At 39.2% G+C, this 19245-nt stretch overlaps 1 protein-coding gene and 1 long non-coding RNA gene across 6 annotated transcripts in view; one reads left to right on the top strand and one right to left on the bottom strand.

Moving 5' to 3' along the window:
- The window catches only part of LOC102936940 (sodium channel protein type 2 subunit alpha), a 229300-nt gene that overhangs the window by 81491 nt on the left and 128564 nt on the right, over positions 1–19245 (top strand). For 4 of the 5 annotated variants that reach the window (XM_043525375.1, XM_043525372.1, XM_043525374.1 and 1 more), the window contains 6 exons: positions 2414–2555; positions 3410–3616; positions 7562–7852; positions 11275–11643; positions 14316–14448; positions 15555–15793. In XM_043525375.1, coding sequence (XP_043381310.1) covers positions 2414–2555; positions 3410–3616; positions 7562–7852; positions 11275–11643; positions 14316–14448; positions 15555–15793 — 1381 coding nt within the window. The remainder of the gene's footprint in view (positions 1–2413; positions 2556–3409; positions 3617–7561; positions 7853–11274; positions 11644–14315; positions 14449–15554; positions 15794–19245) is intronic. The other variant, XM_043525373.1, reaches the window with a different exon arrangement.
- LOC119567388 overlaps positions 3453–19245 on the bottom strand; it is a 165501-nt gene continuing 149708 nt past the window's right edge. The window contains exon 8 of the long non-coding RNA XR_005227396.2: positions 3453–3538. This is a non-coding gene — a long non-coding RNA (uncharacterized LOC119567388). The remainder of the gene's footprint in view (positions 3539–19245) is intronic.

Genomic DNA, 19245 nt, shown 5'->3' with positions numbered 1-19245 from the left:
TCAGAAAGTGAAGGTACACTTCCTTGAGGTCTGCTGAAGATAATATCATTAAGAAGTCATCAGGGATAACTTAGCTTCTGTTACAACAGGAAGCATTTTTCAGTGCACAGCACTAGTTTATCAGACTTTTATAAGTATTCATAGAGATCATGTCATCCCTCCATTCAAATAAAAGTGTACATTTCTTATCAGGTCTCCTTCACGTCTCAGTGCAACATAGAGCCTAGCAGCCATCACTACATGCCTTTGGGAACAGGTATCTGAGCGAATAGGGAAGAACCAGTCAGAGCCCTTACAAAACTTCAGCATCTTTGGATTGTTCTGGTCACTTCCAGCCTGACACTACAGTAAATCAGTAAATAAAAGATCTTGAGCCATAGCTGTACTGACCTTTCTTTGCAAATTCATCTGTATTATTCAGCAGCAGCTCTCTGATTTTGGGTCCAGAGAAGCTGGTTGTTAGCAAGGATTCCAGAGTCCATGTAAGGGAGATACTTCAGGGCTCCTATGTGACTCAAGGGATGTGATAGAAGGAGGAGACATGAATTGAAATCCTGACTCCATTGAAGTCAATAGCAAAACTCCATATTGACTTCAGTAGAGCCAGAATTTCCCCATGGAGCACTCTTCCTCCTCCAGTGGAGGATTCTTTATAAATATGGTGTGTATAAACTGCAAGGAAGGCAGAAAAACTCAGGAAAGGTAGATCTGGTTATGGTCTGGGCAGAAGCTCTCATTCTGTTCCTCAAGCTTCTGTGTATAAAAGGAAAAGTAAAGGCAGAGTCTACTGGCTCAGGATAATGCATTAGACCTAAGGGAATGTCATCTGGACCAGCCTCCCTTTCAGAGCATCACAAGTTAGGTTGTGATTAACCTATTTTCATCCAAATCCATTTGGAAAATCAAAAATGGAAGAGTTATGTCAAGAGTTATGTCATTGGGCTATACAGCTGATGGTTCAATCCGATTAATACGGGACAGTGGAGTTAATCCCCTCAGTCTCATTGTTTCTGGCTCTCTGCAGATTCAGGCATACTTCATTATATCAGTTTACACTCTGTTTCTGCTGGAAGATTATTTCTGTAGCCATGACAAGTAGAAACTTATTTATAGTTTAAATTAAACATGAGTTTCTGCACATTCTGATCGTCATGGTGGCCATGTAACTACATCATTTGAGGTGGATTTGGGCCACAGGCCATATGTTTAATACCCCTATGCTGTAGATTCACTTCAGATGCAGTGTTTGGTAGAAAGATGTTGCAGAACATGGTACCCCAGTAATCTTTAAGTCAGTTTTCAATTTTCTATATGGTTAAATTAAATCCTACTTCCTCCTTAGGGATAATTTACTGTTTCCCATATTCCAAGAGGAAGACTGATATGGAGGGGACAGAGAAGTAAAAATTCTGTGTTATCTATGAATTTTCTTTCTAGGATCCTCCATGTCTTCCTGTCTGACCCTCACTTGTCCAAATTTTTTCTGGTTATTGCTGCCTTGTTAAACAATTTGAAAGGAAGACTGTATTTCTTGAAAAAATCTTTAAATTTTGTGTGAAGGCTCTGCAGCAAAATATTTGAATTGAATGGCACATTTAAAATTTTACATAGTATCTTTCAGGTTTGTAAGCTAACAATCTAGAGAGTTCTTCCTTCAGGGTAATAGCAGACATTTGGGCTGCCTCCAGTGGCTGTAAGATGGGGAACCACCAACTGTGAAAACTGACATGCAGGGTTCTAGAAAGAAAATCCACAGGTAAGACCAATTTTTTTCCCAATTCTGAAATTCACTAATTCCAGCTTGACTGATCAACAATTTGCCAAGAAATCTAATGGTCCAGCTCGTCTTCCAGACAAACTTCAGCAGTATATATCTATAGTGGGATCTAAGTACTGTAGTTTCATTACATTTATGAGATATACTCTCATACACTGAGCCCCTTGTAGTCCTCTTTGGGGAAGCAGTAGCATCTTTTATGGAACTCCTGGGTTAAAGGGGAAAGCTACTCCCAATAAAGCTGTATATTTAGTGTCCTTGTAGAGATAACACAGAGCTTCTGGAAGAAGTATGCATCAGCTGGGTGATGCTCCTGTGGTTGCAGTTGGGGGCAGGTGACTCTGAGTAGTGCTGCAGATGAAAAGTTTGTGGCAGCCAGAGGCTGAGCAGATAAGCAGCAGACCCTGGACAGATCAAGGAGAGGGAGGGAGTGTGTGTGTGTGAGGGGGAGTGTATGGTACAGTTTGTCATGCAATATCTTTAATCTTTTTCCCATTTATTTCTTGTTAACTTGTAAAATTTAGTAATCCACAATGAGTCTCCTATTCATTAGTGAAAGTTATTCAATTGAAAGACAATTTACTCTTTACCATTGTTAAAAAATCCAAACTAATTTAAATTAATTCTTTTTTTAAGTCAATGTCCAGAAGGATATACATGTATAAAAGCTGGTAGAAACCCCAACTATGGCTACACGAGTTTTGACACGTTCAGCTGGGCATTCTTGTCACTGTTTCGACTGATGACTCAGGATTACTGGGAAAACCTTTATCAACTGGTGAGAATGTAGTGAAAACTATGTTTTGATATGTTAATGGTCTAAAATGAATTATGACAGAAAGAATGGTCTTTACATTTCTTATTACATAATGGTGTATTAAAAATTAAGAAGCCCAATCATAAAATGATATTGGGGAACATTGTAGACTAATAGGATTTTCAAAGGGGGTACCTTTATCGCAAACTGGCATATCATACAGAATTGTGAAACGTATGCTACAGGATTTGTCATGCTTTCTATAAAGCTACACAGAAGCTTTTCAGAGCCCATTTTCATGACTGTATCAGGTTTCATTTGTCACAACATTGTTATTTGTTACCTTCAGAACTGCAATGCTGTGCTTAAGCAGTGAATAGTTGTTATAATTTCAAAAGGTGGTAGTCCACTCTTAAATACCTTGAGTCCTATTTTTGATAGCCACAAATTCATGGCTTTATATGATGGTGATTCTTCTTACAATAAGCTAGGATCTATTGTTTAGTTGATATTACTGATGGTGCTACTTTTAGGTATTCTGGCCAGTCGAAGGGGAAGATACAACTAATACTTTTTCAGTGCCTAAAAATCCCACGCACAAATGTCTTCTTAATTATTTACTTGGAATCTTCTCTCTGAGATGATTATTAAAATCTCATATCCCCCCTCCCCATAATTAAAACAGGATTCCTAAATCACACCACCTTTTCTCTCATACACACACTCACATTTTTCATTTATTTTCATTTTGGTTTATAAAATAAATATTGTCATATTCAATATGAACAACTGTCTTTGGTATAGATACATAATCATTTTCCTAATTCTCAAATTAATCAGTTGTATCATTTCCCCCCCCTCCCCCCCCCCCCCAGACTCTACGTGCTGCTGGCAAAACATACATGATATTTTTTGTTCTGGTGATTTTCCTGGGTTCTTTCTATCTGATTAACTTGATCCTGGCTGTTGTTGCCATGGCCTATGAAGAACAGAATCAAGCAACCCTAGAAGAAGCAAAGCAGAAGGAGACAGAATTTCAGCAGATGCTTGAACAGCTGAAAAAGCAACAAGAAGAAGCTCAGGTATCTGTATCCATACATTATTGTTCTTTTACCTAAAAATGTAACATTGCATACATAAATTAGTGAAACATAGTATATAATTTAGTGGAAACTAGGAAAACAACAAAGCTTCCACTTTTTTTAACCAATGTCAGATTTGTTGTGATAGTACATGTGAGATACACTTAAGAATGGGTCTATCATTGAAGAAATTTCTAAACTTTTAAGGGTTAATGGAGATTCAAAATGAGCAAAAAACGAGTTGCGGTTGTTTGGGTGCCCTAAGTGTACATTTCCTATCTTACTATGTTTGGATTTCTTTTTACAGTAATCTTAATTCTGGATTTCCTGAGTTTATACTACTTGATTTTGGGGTAATTACAACATCACTGTAATGTTTTTTGCCTTTAAATTACTGATATTTACTCTCAGCGTTTATTCCACTTTAAAGTGTATTTTTGTCCGGGAATGTACTTTTTAAAAAGTAATCTAAAATGTCATAGATGAACATACTAAACAAGAAACTTTAAAGGTATTATACCATCCTATATGTCCAATGAATTAAATATATGTAATATCAAACCTAAATCATTTTTTAAAACTTTTTAAGGACATCCACCAGTACACCAGAGCAGTGCAAAGAAACCAGAATGCACCAACCAGTTAAATTGGTTTACAGTTGCTTTGCATTTGAAGTGCATTGGTGAATCTGACCCTTAATTTGAAATGGACTTATTGGTTTAGTAGGCTGTGTTAGTGAGACCAGTGCTGTGTGAAGTGTGGGGGGGATGGGGGAGAGGGAGCATGGTGGGTGGGAGGGCAAGGTGAGCCCATTCTCTGCGTCCAAAAGACTCTGCTTTAAGAGCTCCCTCTATGAACCTGCCTCAGTTCCTCCAGCAGTGTTGCCTGAATGGATAGTGGAGCTAAGAAAGCAGTGTCCTGGGGACTCAAGCTAGTATGCAGCGACAGAAACGTTAATAATGACAGGTTTCAGAATAGCAGCCGTGTTAATCTCTATCTGCAAAAAGAACAGGAGTACTTGTGGCACCTTAGAGACTAACAAATTTATCTGAGCATAAGCTTTCGTGGGCTACAGCCCACTTCATCGGATGCATGCTGTGGAAAACACAGTAGGAAGATTTCATATACACAGAGAACATGAAACAATGGGTGTTACCATACACACTATAATGAGAGTGATCAGTTAAGGTGAGCTATTACCAGCAGGAGAGGGGGAAAAAAACAAAAAAACCCCAACCTTTTTAGTGATAATCAAGATGGGCCATTTCCAGCAGTTGACAAGAACGTGTGAGAACAGTAGGGGGGGAAATAAACATGGGGAAATAGTTTTACTTTGTGTAATGACACATCCACTCCCAGTCTTTATTCAAGCCTAAGTTAATGGTGTCCAGTTTGCAAATTAATTCCAATTCAGCAGTCTCTCGTTGGAGTCTGGTTTTGAAGTTTTTTTGTTGTAATATTGCGACTTTTAGGTCTGTAATCGAGTGACCAGACAGATTGAAGTGTTCTCTGACTGGTTTTTGAATGTTATCATTCTTAACGTCTGATTTGTGTCCATTTATTCTTTTACGTAGAGACTGTCCAGTTTGGCCAATGTATGTGGCAGAGGGGCATTGCTGGCACATGATGTCATATATCACATCGGTAGATGTGCAGGTGAACGAGCCTCTGATAGTGTGGCTGATGTGATTAGGCCCTGTGATGGTGTCCCCTGAATAGATATATGGACACAGTTGGTAACGGGCTTTGTTGCAAGGATAGGTTCCTGGATTAGTGTTTTTGTTGTGTGGTGTGTGATTGCTGGTGAGTATTTTCTTCAGGTTGGGGGGCTGTCTGTAAGCAAGGACTGGCCTGTCTCTGTGAGAGTTATGGGTCGTCCTTCAGGTTAGGTTGTAGATCCTTGATGATGTGCTGGAGAGGTTTTAGTTGGGGGCTGAAGGTGACGGCTAGTGGCGTTCTGTTACTTTCTTGTTGGGCTTGTCCTGTAGTAGGTGACTTCAAGCGTTCTTACAACTACAATACCCACCTGCTGAAGTGAAGAAACAGAATGACAGAGCCAGAAGAGTACCCAGAAGTCACCTGCTACAGGACAGGCCCAACGAAGAAAATAACAGAACGCCACTAGCCATCACCTTCAGCCCCCAACTAAAACCTCTCCAGTGCATCATCAAGGATCTACAACCTATCCTGAAGGACGACCCATCACTCTCACAGATCTTGGGAGACAGGCAGTGCTTGCTTACAGACAGCCCTCCATCCTGAAGCAAATACTCACCAGCAACCACACACCACACAACAAAACCACTAACCCAGGAACCTATCCTTGCAACAAAGTCCGTTGCCAACTGTGTCCACATATTTATTCAGGGGGCACCATCATAGGGCCTAATCACATCAGCCACACTATCAGAGGCTCGTTCACCTGCACATCTACCAATGTGATATATGACATCAAGTGCGTGGCCGTGTACATTGGCCAAACTGGACAGTCTCTATGTAAAAGAATAAATGGACACAAATCAGACGTCAAGAATGATAACATTCAAAAACTAGTCGGAGAACACTTCAGTCTGTCTGTCTCACTTGATTACAGACCTAAAAGTCGCAATATTACAACAAAAAAACTTCAAAACCAGACTCCAACGAGAGACTGCTGAATTGGAATTAATTTGCAAACTGGACACCATTAACTTAGGCTTGAATAAAGACTGGGAGTGGATGTGTCATTACACAAAGTAAAACTATTTCCCCATGTTTATTTTCCCCCCACACTGTTCCTCACACGTTCTTGTCAACTGCTGGAAATGGCCCATCTTGATTATCACTACAAAAGGTTGGGGGGTTTTTGGTTTTTTTTTTTTTTTTTTTTTTTTTTTACCCTCTCCTGCTGGTAATAGCTCACCTTAATTGATCACTCTCATTATAGTGTGTATGGTAACACCCATTGTTTCATGTTCTCTGTGTATATAAAATCTTCCTACTGTATTTTCCACAGCATGCATCCGATGAAGTGGGCTGTAGCCCACGAAAGCTTATGCTCAAATAAATTTTAGTCTCTAAGGTCCCCAAGTACTCCTATTCTTTTTGAGAAACTTTAAGGAACAGAGACAGTGGGACTACTTAATCAACCAGTGAGAATTTTTGACATGTATGCAGTCTTCCTTTTACTTCCTGACTCATTGTAACAGATAGAATTGATTTAATCAAAATTAGCTGTAGAGGAATGATGGTGATTACTTGAGTTTCCTTTGATATCTCAGTGTCCACCTAAGAGTTACGTGAACGTGTCTGCGTTATTTATAATAATAAAAATTACATACAATTAGATATATACAACTAGATACAAAGCTGCAAATGTAGCTTAATTACAAGCTGATTTCTTCAAATATAGTCTATGCATAAGGTTTCGATTAATTTTAACTGTATGGGGAGCTTGAATTTCTGTATTTTTCCCATTGTTAACATCATTCAGGACAAAGAAAATACTAAGAGAGATACTAAATTTCTTAAAGGATACAGGTTTGAATTAATATTAATCAGTTCTCAGAAAATACTCTTTAAATCCAATATGCAAATGCTGATGTGGGGAGGAGATGCTGTATTTATCATACAGAGCAAAGAGATTGAGTCCATGCTTTAAGTGTAAAACATGGACTCAATCTCTTAGCTACAAAGTTGTGACCAGCACTTCCCTAATACATTATGGGCTTCATCCTGTTCTCCTCACTTACTTAGCATTTACTAATTATTTCAAGTGACATTTTTTGCAGAAATGGGTAGGATTTAGCCATATACATAAAAGCCACTTGGAGTAAATTTGGGAAAACAAGGTACGCTGTTTTAAAAGAGCAATGCTTTTTATAGTAAGTAGTAAAGGATTTGGTAGTTAAATGCATATTTGATATTTTAGTGTTTTAATAAGTAGTCAACCTTTTCGTATGCCAGGCAATAGCAGAAGCGGCTGCTGAGTTAAGAGATTTCAGTGGCGAAGATAGGATTTGTGGGCTCTCAGAGAGTTCTTCACAAACATCAAAGTTGAGCTCAAAGAGTGCTAAAGAAAGGAGAAACAGAAGGAAGAAAAGAAGACAGAGAGAGCTTTCTGGAGGAGAGGACAAGTTGGATGATGAAAAGCTTCCCAAATCTGATTCAGAAGGCAGTATCAGAAGGAAAGGTTTCCGTTTCTCTTTGGAAGGGAATAGACTGACATATGAAAAGCGTTTCGCTTCCCCCCACCAGGTACTGTTATAACTAATGCAATTGTAATTTTTTAGCACAGTGATCTGTTTGACATGGAGATTGTAGTAATATACAAGGCACAGCATTGTGACTAAACTGCATGATTGTAAAAGAGAGGGATAATTAAGGGAAAGTTTTTGTTACTTAGTAAACCCTGAAAACATTCCCCAAAATAATATCAATAAAACAGCTGTTCAGTATCTTGATGTTATGATGATATAAATGTGCACTACTTGCCACTGAAATCTACATTTACTCACAGCTAAAACCTCCTAACCTGTGCTTTCATATACATTAAAAGGAATTGTTCATTCTTGCTGCTCTAGGGTCCTTGTGGTCTAGGATGATGTAGTAGTATTTAATGCTAGTAGTCAATAACATTGTCAATTCTTCTTCTTTTTGTTTTTATTTTCATGAGTCCATATTCATTATACACAAATTTATAATACTGTAAAGGTTCACGGAATGATGGAAATGTATGCATTTTTCATATTGAAGTAATTCAGTGCAGTATACCTAGAAAGGTGATTTGTTTTCTCTTTTTTCATCATTCAGTTACCACTTTACTGTAATGCTGTATGCATCTTTTCACTTCCAGAGAATGAACAGCTATTTCAGCTAACAACCTTTTATATACTTGAAAAACAATTATCAAGTCTCCCACTCAGTTTTCTTTTCTCCAGACTAAACAAACCATTTTTTTTCAATCTTTCTTCATAAGGCATGTTTTCTATTATTTTTCTTGCTCTTCTCTGGACTTTCTCCAATTTGTCTACATCCTGAAAAGTGGCACCCAGAACTGGACACACAATTCCAGCTGAGGCCATATCAGTGTGGAGTAAAGTGGAAGAATGACTTCACATGTCTTATTTACAACACTCCTGCTAATATATTCCAGAATGGTGTTCAGTTTTTTGCAGCAGTGTTACACTGTTGACTCATATTTAGCTTGTGATCCACTATAACCCCCAGATCCCTTTCCACAGTACTCCTTCCTAGGCAATCATTTCCCATTTTGTATGTGTGCAATTGATTGTTTCTTCCTAAGTGGAGTATTTTGCATTTATCCTTTTTGAATTTCATCCTGTTTACTTCAGACCATTTATCACGTTAGTCCAGATCATTTTGAACTTTAATCCTATCCTCCAAAGCACTTGCAACCCCTCCCAGCTTGATGTCATCCGCAGACTTTATGTGTACTCTCTATGCCATTATCTAAATCATTCATGAAGGTATTGAACAGAACCAGACTCAGGACCAATCCCTGCGGGACCATGCCTGATATGCTCTTCCAGCTTGACTGTGAACCACTGATAACTATTCTCTGGGAATGGTTTTCCAAGCAGTTATATATCCACCTTATAGTAGCTCCATTTATGCTGTATTTCCCTAGTTTGTTTATGAGAAGGTCTTGCAAGACCGTATCAAAAGACTTAGTAAAGTCAAGATATACCACATCTACTACTTCCCCCCATCCACAAAGCTTGTTACTCTGTCAAAGAAAGCTATTAGGTTGGTTTGACACTATTTGTTTTTGACAAATCCATGTTGACCGTTACTTATCACCTTATTATCTTTTCAGTGTTGGCAAATGACTACTTATTTGTTTCATTATCAAAAATGTCATTTAGCACTTCTGCCATTTCCACATTTTCTGTTATTGTCTTTCCCCCCGCATTAAGTAATGGGCCTACCCTGTCTTTGGTCTTCCTTTTGCTTCTAATGTATTTGTAGAATGTTTTCCTGTTACCCTTCATGTCTCTAGCCAGTTTAATCTCATTTTGTGTCTTGGCCTTTCTAATTTTGTCCCTACATGATTATTATTTATAGTCATCCTTTGTAATTTGACCTAGTTTCCACTTTTTGTACGACTCCTTTTTTGAGTTTCAGATCCTTGAAGATCTTCTGGTTAAGCCAGGATGGTCTCTTTCTGTACTTCCTATATTCGCTACATAGTGGGATAGTTTGCTCTTGTGTCTTTAATAATGTCACTTCGAAAAACTGCCAGTTCTCTCAAACTGTTTTTCCTCTTAGACTTGCTTCCCATGAGAACTTACTTACCAACTCCCTGAGTTTGCTAAAGTCTGCCTTTTTGAAATCCATTATCTTTATTGTGCAGTTTTCCTTCCTACCATTCCTTACAATCATGAACTCTACCATTTCATGATGACTTTCACCCAAGCTGCCTTCCATTTTTAAATTCTCAACTAGTTCCTCTCTATTTGTCAAAATCAAATCTAGAATAGCCTCTCCCCTAGTAGCTTTCTCCACCTTCTGGAATAAAAAATTGTCTCCAACTTGTTGGATAATCTGTGCCCTGCTGTATTATTTTCCAACAGATGTTTGGGTAGTTGAAGTTCCCTCTCACCACCTAGTTCTGTGCTTTGGATGATTTTGTTAGTAGTTTAACAAAGCCCCATTCACCTCTTCTTCCTTGTTAGGTGGTCTACAGTAGACCCCTACCATGACAATACGTTTGTTTTTTCCCCCTTTATCCTTACCCAATACCCTTACCTTATTCTTTCAACAAGTCTGTCTCCTATTTCCGTCTCAACCTCAGTTCAAGTGTATACATCTTTGATATACAAAGCAACACCTCTTCTCTTTTTTCCCTGCCTGCCCCTCATGAGCAAGTTATACCTTTCAATACCAATAATCCAACCATGTGTATTATCCCACCAAGTCTCTGTGATGCCAGCTATGTCATAGCTCTGTTTATTCATTAGTATTTCTAGTTCTTCCTGTTTATTCCCCATACTTCTTGCATTAATATACAGATATCTAAGATACTGATTTGATTCCCCCTCTATGTTCCCTCTTGTCTCTCCCTTGTCCCTGCTATAATGGTCCATGTTCCCCGCAGATCCTGGCCCTCCCAGAGCTCCATGTCTTGAACTTACCTGTTGATTTTTGTCTCCATCCCCTGATGAACCTAGTTTAAAGCCCTCCCTCACTAGGTTAGCCAGTCTGTATCAGAGATACTCTACCCCTTCCTCAACAGATGGACCCCATCTCCGCTCAGCTGTTTTTTCCAGAACACCCCATGGTCAAGGAAGCTGAAGCCCTCTTGGTAACACCATCTGCCCAGCCATGCATTCACCTCCTGGATGCATAGTACAAATAGGTCTCTAGAATTTCCAGAAATTTTGGTTTACCAGATACTCAGAATAGGTAACGTAGCCTAATGCAGATTTTTTCAAATAATTACTTTTTGGTTTAAATTTAGCAACTCCGATGAACAGTGATCTCTGGGGTCATGTCTGTACTCTTTCTCTGTTTTATTTCAACCCCAGAAATGTATGTGTATTTTTTAAATCTGGTTTGAGAAGACTTTTTAGGGCATGTTAATTGGTTTTACCTTGACATGTGTTTTTATATATTTACAATTTTCAAATAATAAGTTTAATTATGTTTTCCTACAGTCTTTGCTGAGCATTCGTGACTCCCTGTTTTCCCCAAGACGCAACAGCAGAACGAGTCTTTTCAGCTTCAGAGGTCGAGTAAAGGATGTAGGATCAGAAAATGACTTTGCTGATGATGAACATAGCACTTTTGAAGAAAATGATAGCAGAAGAGGTTCTCTTTTTGTGCCACTCAGACATGAACGGCACAATAGTAACATTAGTCAAGGCAGTAGGTCATCAAGGAGGCTTCCAGTGAATGGGAAGATGCACAGTACTGTGGACTGCAATGGTGTGGTTTCCTTGGTTGGTGTACAAACGTCACTCTTGTCGCCTACTGGACAGCTTCTGCCAGAGGTGATAATAGATAAACCAACTACTGATGACAATGTAAGGAAGTTTTAAATAGTTCAGGCATGGTGGCCTTTTGTTACTGCATCAGCCTGTGTTTCTACAGAATGGAATACTTTGGGAATGATCCCTGTTTGGCCAAACTGTGAATGTTACTGCATCCTGCAATAACTTTTAGTATAATAAAATAGGTCTAAAATGATTTTATATATTCATCTGGAACTTACTACATGTACTTGCAAACACACTCTGAACTAATAGGCTGAAATACCAAATTTACTGAATGTGCAAAATATGAACATTTAGTTTCTACATATGTAGTAAGGAGATGTACAGAACTGAATACTGAGTAGCATAAATAATGTGTTACTTTTAGTTCTGTTTCAGGACCCAAAATTCAGACATTTGGCTTCCTAAACATTTAGTGTATTCCCTCCTTCCCTTTTTCTCATTACGTCCAATTATTTCCTTCGCTCTCAAACTCCCTCTGTCTCTGTTTCCTGACAAACTTCTTACTAGCCCCTGACTTTCCTCTCTCCCCATGTCTGTGTACAAATATGTGTGGTCATACACATAGAGCCCCCCCCCCCACAAGCTTTTAGGATCCTATTGAGAGATCCAGAAGTTCTAGTGAGCCTCTTTTCTTGATCTCAGAAATGCTCTGATTAGATTTCTCGCACTAAGGTTACACTGCCTAGAAGCATGCCCAATTTTAATAGGGACAGAAGGATGATCAAAGGGATCTAGTGTGCAATGTGTTCTGGAGAACCTTATCCTGGGTTTTCTCTAGTCAAAGGAAATCTTTACAGGTAGCAACAGCACCAAGGTCCAGCAGAATCCCATAACACCAGGACCCTCTGACAGGATCCTGAAACCAGGGAGGAGAGCTTTTAGGCCATCAGAGTCCATAGGAGGGAAGGAGGTGTGTGGACTGTGCATGTGTGAGGTGGATGGACAGGATCATAATTAGTTAGAAGGCCGTAACCATGAAATCCAACCTGCAATGGCCCCATCCCAAATGCTAGAATCTGTGCATATCTTTTGAAAGTGCATATGCGGCATGTTATAACAGGTAAAGTTGGGAAAATCTGTCCACCCTGTCAGCTATCATTTCAAACAATACAAAACAATAAACTGCTCCTTGTTGTATCCACAGACATTTTGTGAATGTCTTTTTACAACTTTTTACAAATTTCAGTTGAGAGGAAAATAACTATTACATAAAGTTAGCTTACATGAGATTTTAGTTTCCATGCGTATCTTGCATTTTGATCCAGTCTGGAAATAGAGGGTAAAGTGAGACCATTTAATCTAGTGCACTAAGCCTTGGAATGGAATATTTTTTTCCAGAACTCTTATTCAGAAAATCAGACCATTAGAGAATTATATCAATTTAATGTGAGCCTTATCATGCACTCCACGTGTTATCATTTTATTTTCTTAGAAATATTTATTTATTTTAGTGTAGAAATTTTCAGACATGCTTGTACACACACAGTGTCTCTTTATGTGTATATGCAGGGTGTGACTGCAAGTACGTGTATACCTTCAGGCTGTTAATTTCAAGATTCATCGTCCCTACCCTTACTTACTTAAAAATAAATTGGCATGCTTGGGTTCAGTTCAGTCAGACTTTTATTGGTAATTGAATTTGAGTTGATACCCTTTACAGTGAATATCTCATAAGAAGAATCAGTCATGACTAAGGCTGCAATTTAGTCATGGGTATTTTTAATAAAAATCATGGAAAGGTCACGTGCAATAAACAAAAATCCATGGCCCATGACCTGTCCATGACTTGCACTATATACCCCTGACTAAATCTTAGCTGGGTGGGAGGGGCACTGCTCTGGGGGTGAGGGGAAGGCACTTCTTTGGTGTGGGACAGGTGGCACCAGCTGCCAGGGGCCACCAAGCAGCGGCTGCTCTGGCTGCTGCGGGGCCATGCCAGCAGTACCAGTGCAGTTGGCTGTGGAGCCACTCCAGCAGCAGCAGGTATGGCTGTCCCTGGGGCCAGCTGTTTGGGCGGCCCTGGGGTCAGCCACACTGGTCGCTGCAGAAGTCATGGAATTTGCAGAAAGTCACGGAATCCAGGACTTCCGCGACCTCCGTAACAGACACGAAGCCCTAGTCATGAGTGCAGTAATAGACTGACAGACTTTTTACAAATTTCAGTTGAGAGGAAAATAATTATTACATAAAGTTAGCTTACATGAGATTTTAGTTTCCATGCGTATCTTCCATTTTGATCCAGTCTGGAAATAGAGGGTAAAGTGAGACAGTTTAATCTAGTGCACTAAGCCTGGAACTGGGAGCCAGAAACCTCCAGACTTCTGATTCCAGCTCTGCCATTGACTTGCTGTGTTACCTTGGCCACACTGCTTAACCTCTTTCTTTTACGATTTTCCTGTCTGCAAGATGGGGTTAATAATAATACTGATTTCAGAATTAATTAGTTAATGTTTGTGTAGCACTTTAAAAATGTGAAGTGCTGTACAAGTTATCCGTAGTAGTAGTGTCCAGAAATACACTTTGGAAATAACTGAACAATACTTTTTGAATATGGTAGATTGTTACAAATAAAAGTCTGACATAATACATTGCATAAATATGAAGGTGCATGTAGCATGAATTCCTTTGAGCTCAGATTCATTATAGGGTGTCTGCTTATAATATTTCTGAATTTAGTGTAATTTATATCTAATTTGCAGAGCACCACTTCAGGAATAGAAATAAAGAAGAGGAGGTCAAGTTCTTATAAAATATCAATGGATTTGCTGGAAGATCCAACTATAAGGCACAGAGCAATGAGTATAGCCAGCATACTCACAAACACAATGGAAGGTGCGTTCAAAAAAACACAAACAAAACCACAGATGGGTGAATTTACTTTGCTTAGAAAGGTGTTAAGTTTATGGTTGTCATTGGGGAGACTAAAAAGAGGGGCAGAGAAGAAATATCCTATTAAAAACAAATGAACATAGTGAAAATTGGATACAGTGAAAATGATAGGAGGAATAGAGGGGAAGAAAAAATTATTCGAAATAGATTAAAGTGTATCTGCTTTACATTGGTCATCCACTTCTGTTAGCCTAGTTATTGTTGTGGGGTGATGTCTGCTCCTAATAATTTGCACAAGATTCCTGTAAACTGGAAAATGTTTGTTTCTTCTAATTAAATATATTCTTTAAAGTAAAAAACGTGGATTAAACTAATAGGAAGAAAATGTTAGTGAAATTAACTAACCTAGGTTTGCAACTCCCCAAAATAGTTCGAAAGGTTTACAAAACCTCAGTGAAGTTAATCCAGCCCTATTTTCCTGTTGGTTTTTGTGGTTGGTTTTTTTTTTTTTTCATGCAAGTAGGTAATGTAGATTTCTGAATGGATTGAAGTATTGGAGGCTGGTTTTGAAACATGTTGGTGTAAGAATGAAAGAACCTTTTCTATTTTTGTTAATTTACTTATTTAATTTAAAAGAGAAACTCAAAAGAAAACAGAAGTTTTTTCAATAAAGATAAATTTAAGCCTATTTCCTCCAGGTCCCTTTTCTGTTCCTACGCCGTCTACACCTGCAACATTAATACCATACTCAAAACCTAACAAGGCTTCTCCAATCTACCTCTTGAACCCATTACCATATTCTTGTTTCGAGCACTGTAGCATCCCCAACTGCTAGTATTGCTACTTGTACCATTGCTTTCCTGATTCAAATATTTTCATTGACTGATTAGAATGACTCAATACCTCATTCACACATCTCATGCCACGCCCTAAAAGGTAAGCCTCAAAGTATGCAAGGCTTAAAATTTGAATTTAGTTTGCAAATTTCAACCCATAGTTTTCACTGGCCTTTTCCCCACTTTTAAACCTTAAATTGAGATATAAAAATAAAGAGTGGAATCAGTAGATATTTGTCTTCACTTTGTTTTTACACTTTTCTCTTCCTCCAGAACTTGAAGAATCCAGGCAAAAATGCCCACCATGCTGGTATAAATTTGCCAACACTTTCTTGATCTGGGACTGTTGGGCTCCTTGGTTAAAAGTAAAACATTTTGTGAGTTTGATTGTGATGGATCCATTTGTTGATCTTGCTATTACCATCTGCATTGTTTTAAACACGCTGTTTATGGCCATGGAATATTATCCAATGACTAAACAGTTCCACGATGTGCTTTCAGTAGGAAACCTGGTAAGTCTGTCAAAATGTATTGTGATATGTGAATACAACCTCTAATTAAAGTAGAATTCATTTCTGATTTATTTTTTCTTACAAAACAGATTTTAAATTATGATTATAGAGTGAAAAGTGGCTCTAAAAAGCATTTTTGAGGTGTACTATATGATTTCCATATGTTTGCATAGGTTACAAGTATTAGCTGTTTGTTAGGATTTACAAAAACTTTTCACTTTCAGAGGACCTTGTACTCCTAAGGCAATTTGGCATTTTTGAAAATCCCACGTGCCTGGGTGCATGTGTGTGTTTGTCCATTCATCTGCTAGTCTGTTCTGCTAGTCGTAACAGTGAGACAGTTTATCTGTACCCCTTTAAGGGCTAGAACCTTGGGGCCAGCCAACTCTAGTTACTAAGCAGGCACACCTCAGAGGGATCGGGTGATTCCATTATATAAGAGCAACAGAGAACTCCAGAGAGAGAGAAGCTGTTCTAGGCAGGGGGAGCCCTGAAAGAGACTGAAAAGGCAGGCAAAATACTGCAAAACGCTCCAGGCCGGGAGGTTTGAGAGAGACCCTGAGCAAGCCTGAGGCCTTACAGAAGGGACTGTTGCTGGAACCAGAGATTTTTTGTTTTAGGACTTTTAAGTTTTGGCTGGGTTCTGAGGTAAGAGCCTGTAAACTGTTGTTAAAGTACTTTTCCAGAAGGCTCCATTAAAGAGCAAAGCGCTGATGTGAAGCAGAGTGTATGGCTTCTCTTGTGGGGCTACCAAAGGGAACTCAATGTTACCTCATTGACAAGGAAACAAAGGTGGGTGCCGCAGAACAATGTCAGGCCACAAGGGGTGCTCAGGAGGCAACTGCCAGGCTGCCCACCCTATAAACTCAGGGATCTGAAAGTCAGTTTGTGTTGTTTCTAGCTCTGACATGAATAAAGGCTCTGCAACCAGAAATTAGTTAACAATTCCATGCATGATGCACGAGGCAGAAGGGAACCTTAATTCATTCTCTCATAGTACTAACAGGAGTGAAAAGAAGTAAAATTTGCTTTGCCTGTTAAAATAAATAGATCTTACTGATTACCCACAAGAGGCCGATCTATTAAACAAAAAGGTGTCAATTTTACATAGTCCCTAAGAACATTTCCTGATATACCTTGAAGCATTTATTTGACTTCTAGAAGAAGAACCACCCATGGGCAATTTTGGTCCTATGTGCTATTACGGTTGTTTTTGTTGGTTTTCTAGAACCAACTTATAGCTTGGTTTTCTAGAACCAACCACCCACTTATAGCTGATTTTTAGAGGAAATACTCTGATTTGTGTTCTAACTCTTCTCACTGTGAGAAGCAAATTGGGGCAGCAAACTGCCACTTAGAGCACACACAGATACTCTAATTTGGATTATTTGAATCTCAAATAGTTTTTGTGAACTGTCACCATGTCTAGAGCTGCTGAGCATGAACTGAATGTGTATGAACTGAATGTCAAGCCCTTGAACCAAATCAGACAAACCAGCTGTCTCTCCTGCATTTGAAGTAAAATAAGTTTGTCAGAGGTAGTCAGATTGATCCTAAAATACAAGATAAGGATTACATTTGAGGAGAAGGAAAATACTGAGGGCTAACAGCTGTCACAGGTTTTCTGTGATTGTGTGTCTCTCCCAAATCCAGGAAAAATGAATCCCAGATATCAGTAATTCATTGAATAGACCCACTAAAAGTAACTGCTAAGTATGAATGATCTAATTGTGAGATGTGCAAAAATAGGTATTTCTTCATACCGTCAGGGTTCCATGTTTACCCGCTCACTTAGCTAAAACTCAGCAATTGCACGTTTGCCTTCTGAGTTGTATGCTTCTTATTGGGGGGGTGGGAAATCCTATAGGCCATAAATGCTCTAGCTTTCTTCTGCCCATTACTTTTTTTTAAAGGTTTTTTCATCTCTTCGTGCTAAAACAATGAATAATTAATATCTTGCATTGCACTTGTATGTGCCATATATTCTTTGACTTCCTTTTGGCTAAGCCTGTTGCAATTACTTCCACTATATTTAAAAAGATAGGGCTTTATGTTCTGAAATGCTGATCACCCACAACTTAGTTGAAGTGGAGTTGCAAATTCAGCACTTCTTAAAATTAGAACCCATAACTGTGAGCAGTTTGTTGCTTGTTTCTGTACTCCTCTGGAAATGGTAAGCTGACAGGTTAGACTTCCTTCAAAATTTGAGTTGGTTCCTTCCTGTAGTTGGTCTCCTTTCTTATGTTCCAGTAATGGATTTCATTGACTTTTTATTTTTAAGAATATCTTCTTCTCCGAGTGATTGTCCACACAGAATCCATTCTTCGTGTACATGCACCTCAGGTGCCTAAGATCAGATTATTTTTGACTAATAGGTGCAACCCCAATGGACACTATACCTTCCGACTACCCATGGCTTCAAGACAATCCTTGGTAGTGTAGGATTTAGTATAGTTAGCAGTTGTTTCGTTTAATCGCATATAAATATTTTATACCTAGCTTACATTTTATTTAGCTTAGGACCCCCTTATCCCATCCGCACCCCCACTAGACAAGGATACTTAAGATCATAGCAGAAGCAAGGTCACCAGGATTTATGACCCGTCCATGTGTGATGCTGCAGTGCCTATCAAGAATGGATACTCTCAGTGCCTGATGTGTTGTTCTTTCCACGTGTCATTCTTTCTGCAAGTACACACAGGGAGGCGAGGAATTATAGAATCATAGACTACCAGGGTTGGAAGGAACCTCAGGAGGTCATCTAGTCCAACCCCCTGCTCAAAGCAGGACCAATCCCCAATTAAATCGTCCCAGCCAGGGCTTTGTCAAGCCTGACCTTAAAAACTTGTAAGGAAGGAGATTCCACCACCTCCCTAGGTAACGCATTCCAGTGTTTCACCACCCTCCTAGTAAAAAAGTTTTTCCTATATCCAGCCTAAATCTCCCCCACTGCAACTTGAGACCATTACTCCTTGTTCTGTCACCTGCTACCACTGAGAACAGTCTAGAGCCATCCTCTTTGAAACCCCCTTTCAGGTAGTTGAAAGCAGCTATCAAATCCCCCCTCATTCTTCTCTTCTGCAGACTAAACAATCCCAGTTCCCTCAGCCTCTCCTCCTAAGTCATGTGTTCCAGTCCCCTAATCATTTTTGTTGCCCTCCGCTGGACTCTTTCCAATTTTTCCACATCTTTCTTGTAGTGTGGGGCCCAAAACTGGACACAGTACTCCAGATGAGGCCTCACCAGTGTCGAATAGAGGGGAACGATCACGTCCCTCGATCTGCTCGCTATGCCCCTATTTATACATCCCAAAATGCCATTGGCCTTCTTGGCAACTGTTGACTCATATCCAGTTTCTCGTCCACTGTAACCCCTAGGTCCTTTTCTGCAGAACTGCTGCCGAGCCATTCAGTCCCTAGTCTGTAGTGGTGCATTGGATTCTTCCGTCCTAA

This window comes from Chelonia mydas, chromosome 11, assembly GCF_015237465.2.
Source record: "Chelonia mydas isolate rCheMyd1 chromosome 11, rCheMyd1.pri.v2, whole genome shotgun sequence".
NCBI classification, from domain to species: domain Eukaryota; kingdom Metazoa; phylum Chordata; order Testudines; family Cheloniidae; genus Chelonia; species Chelonia mydas.
The sequence above is the reverse complement of the archived record's forward strand: the minus strand, read 5'-3'. Positions and strand labels throughout refer to the sequence as shown.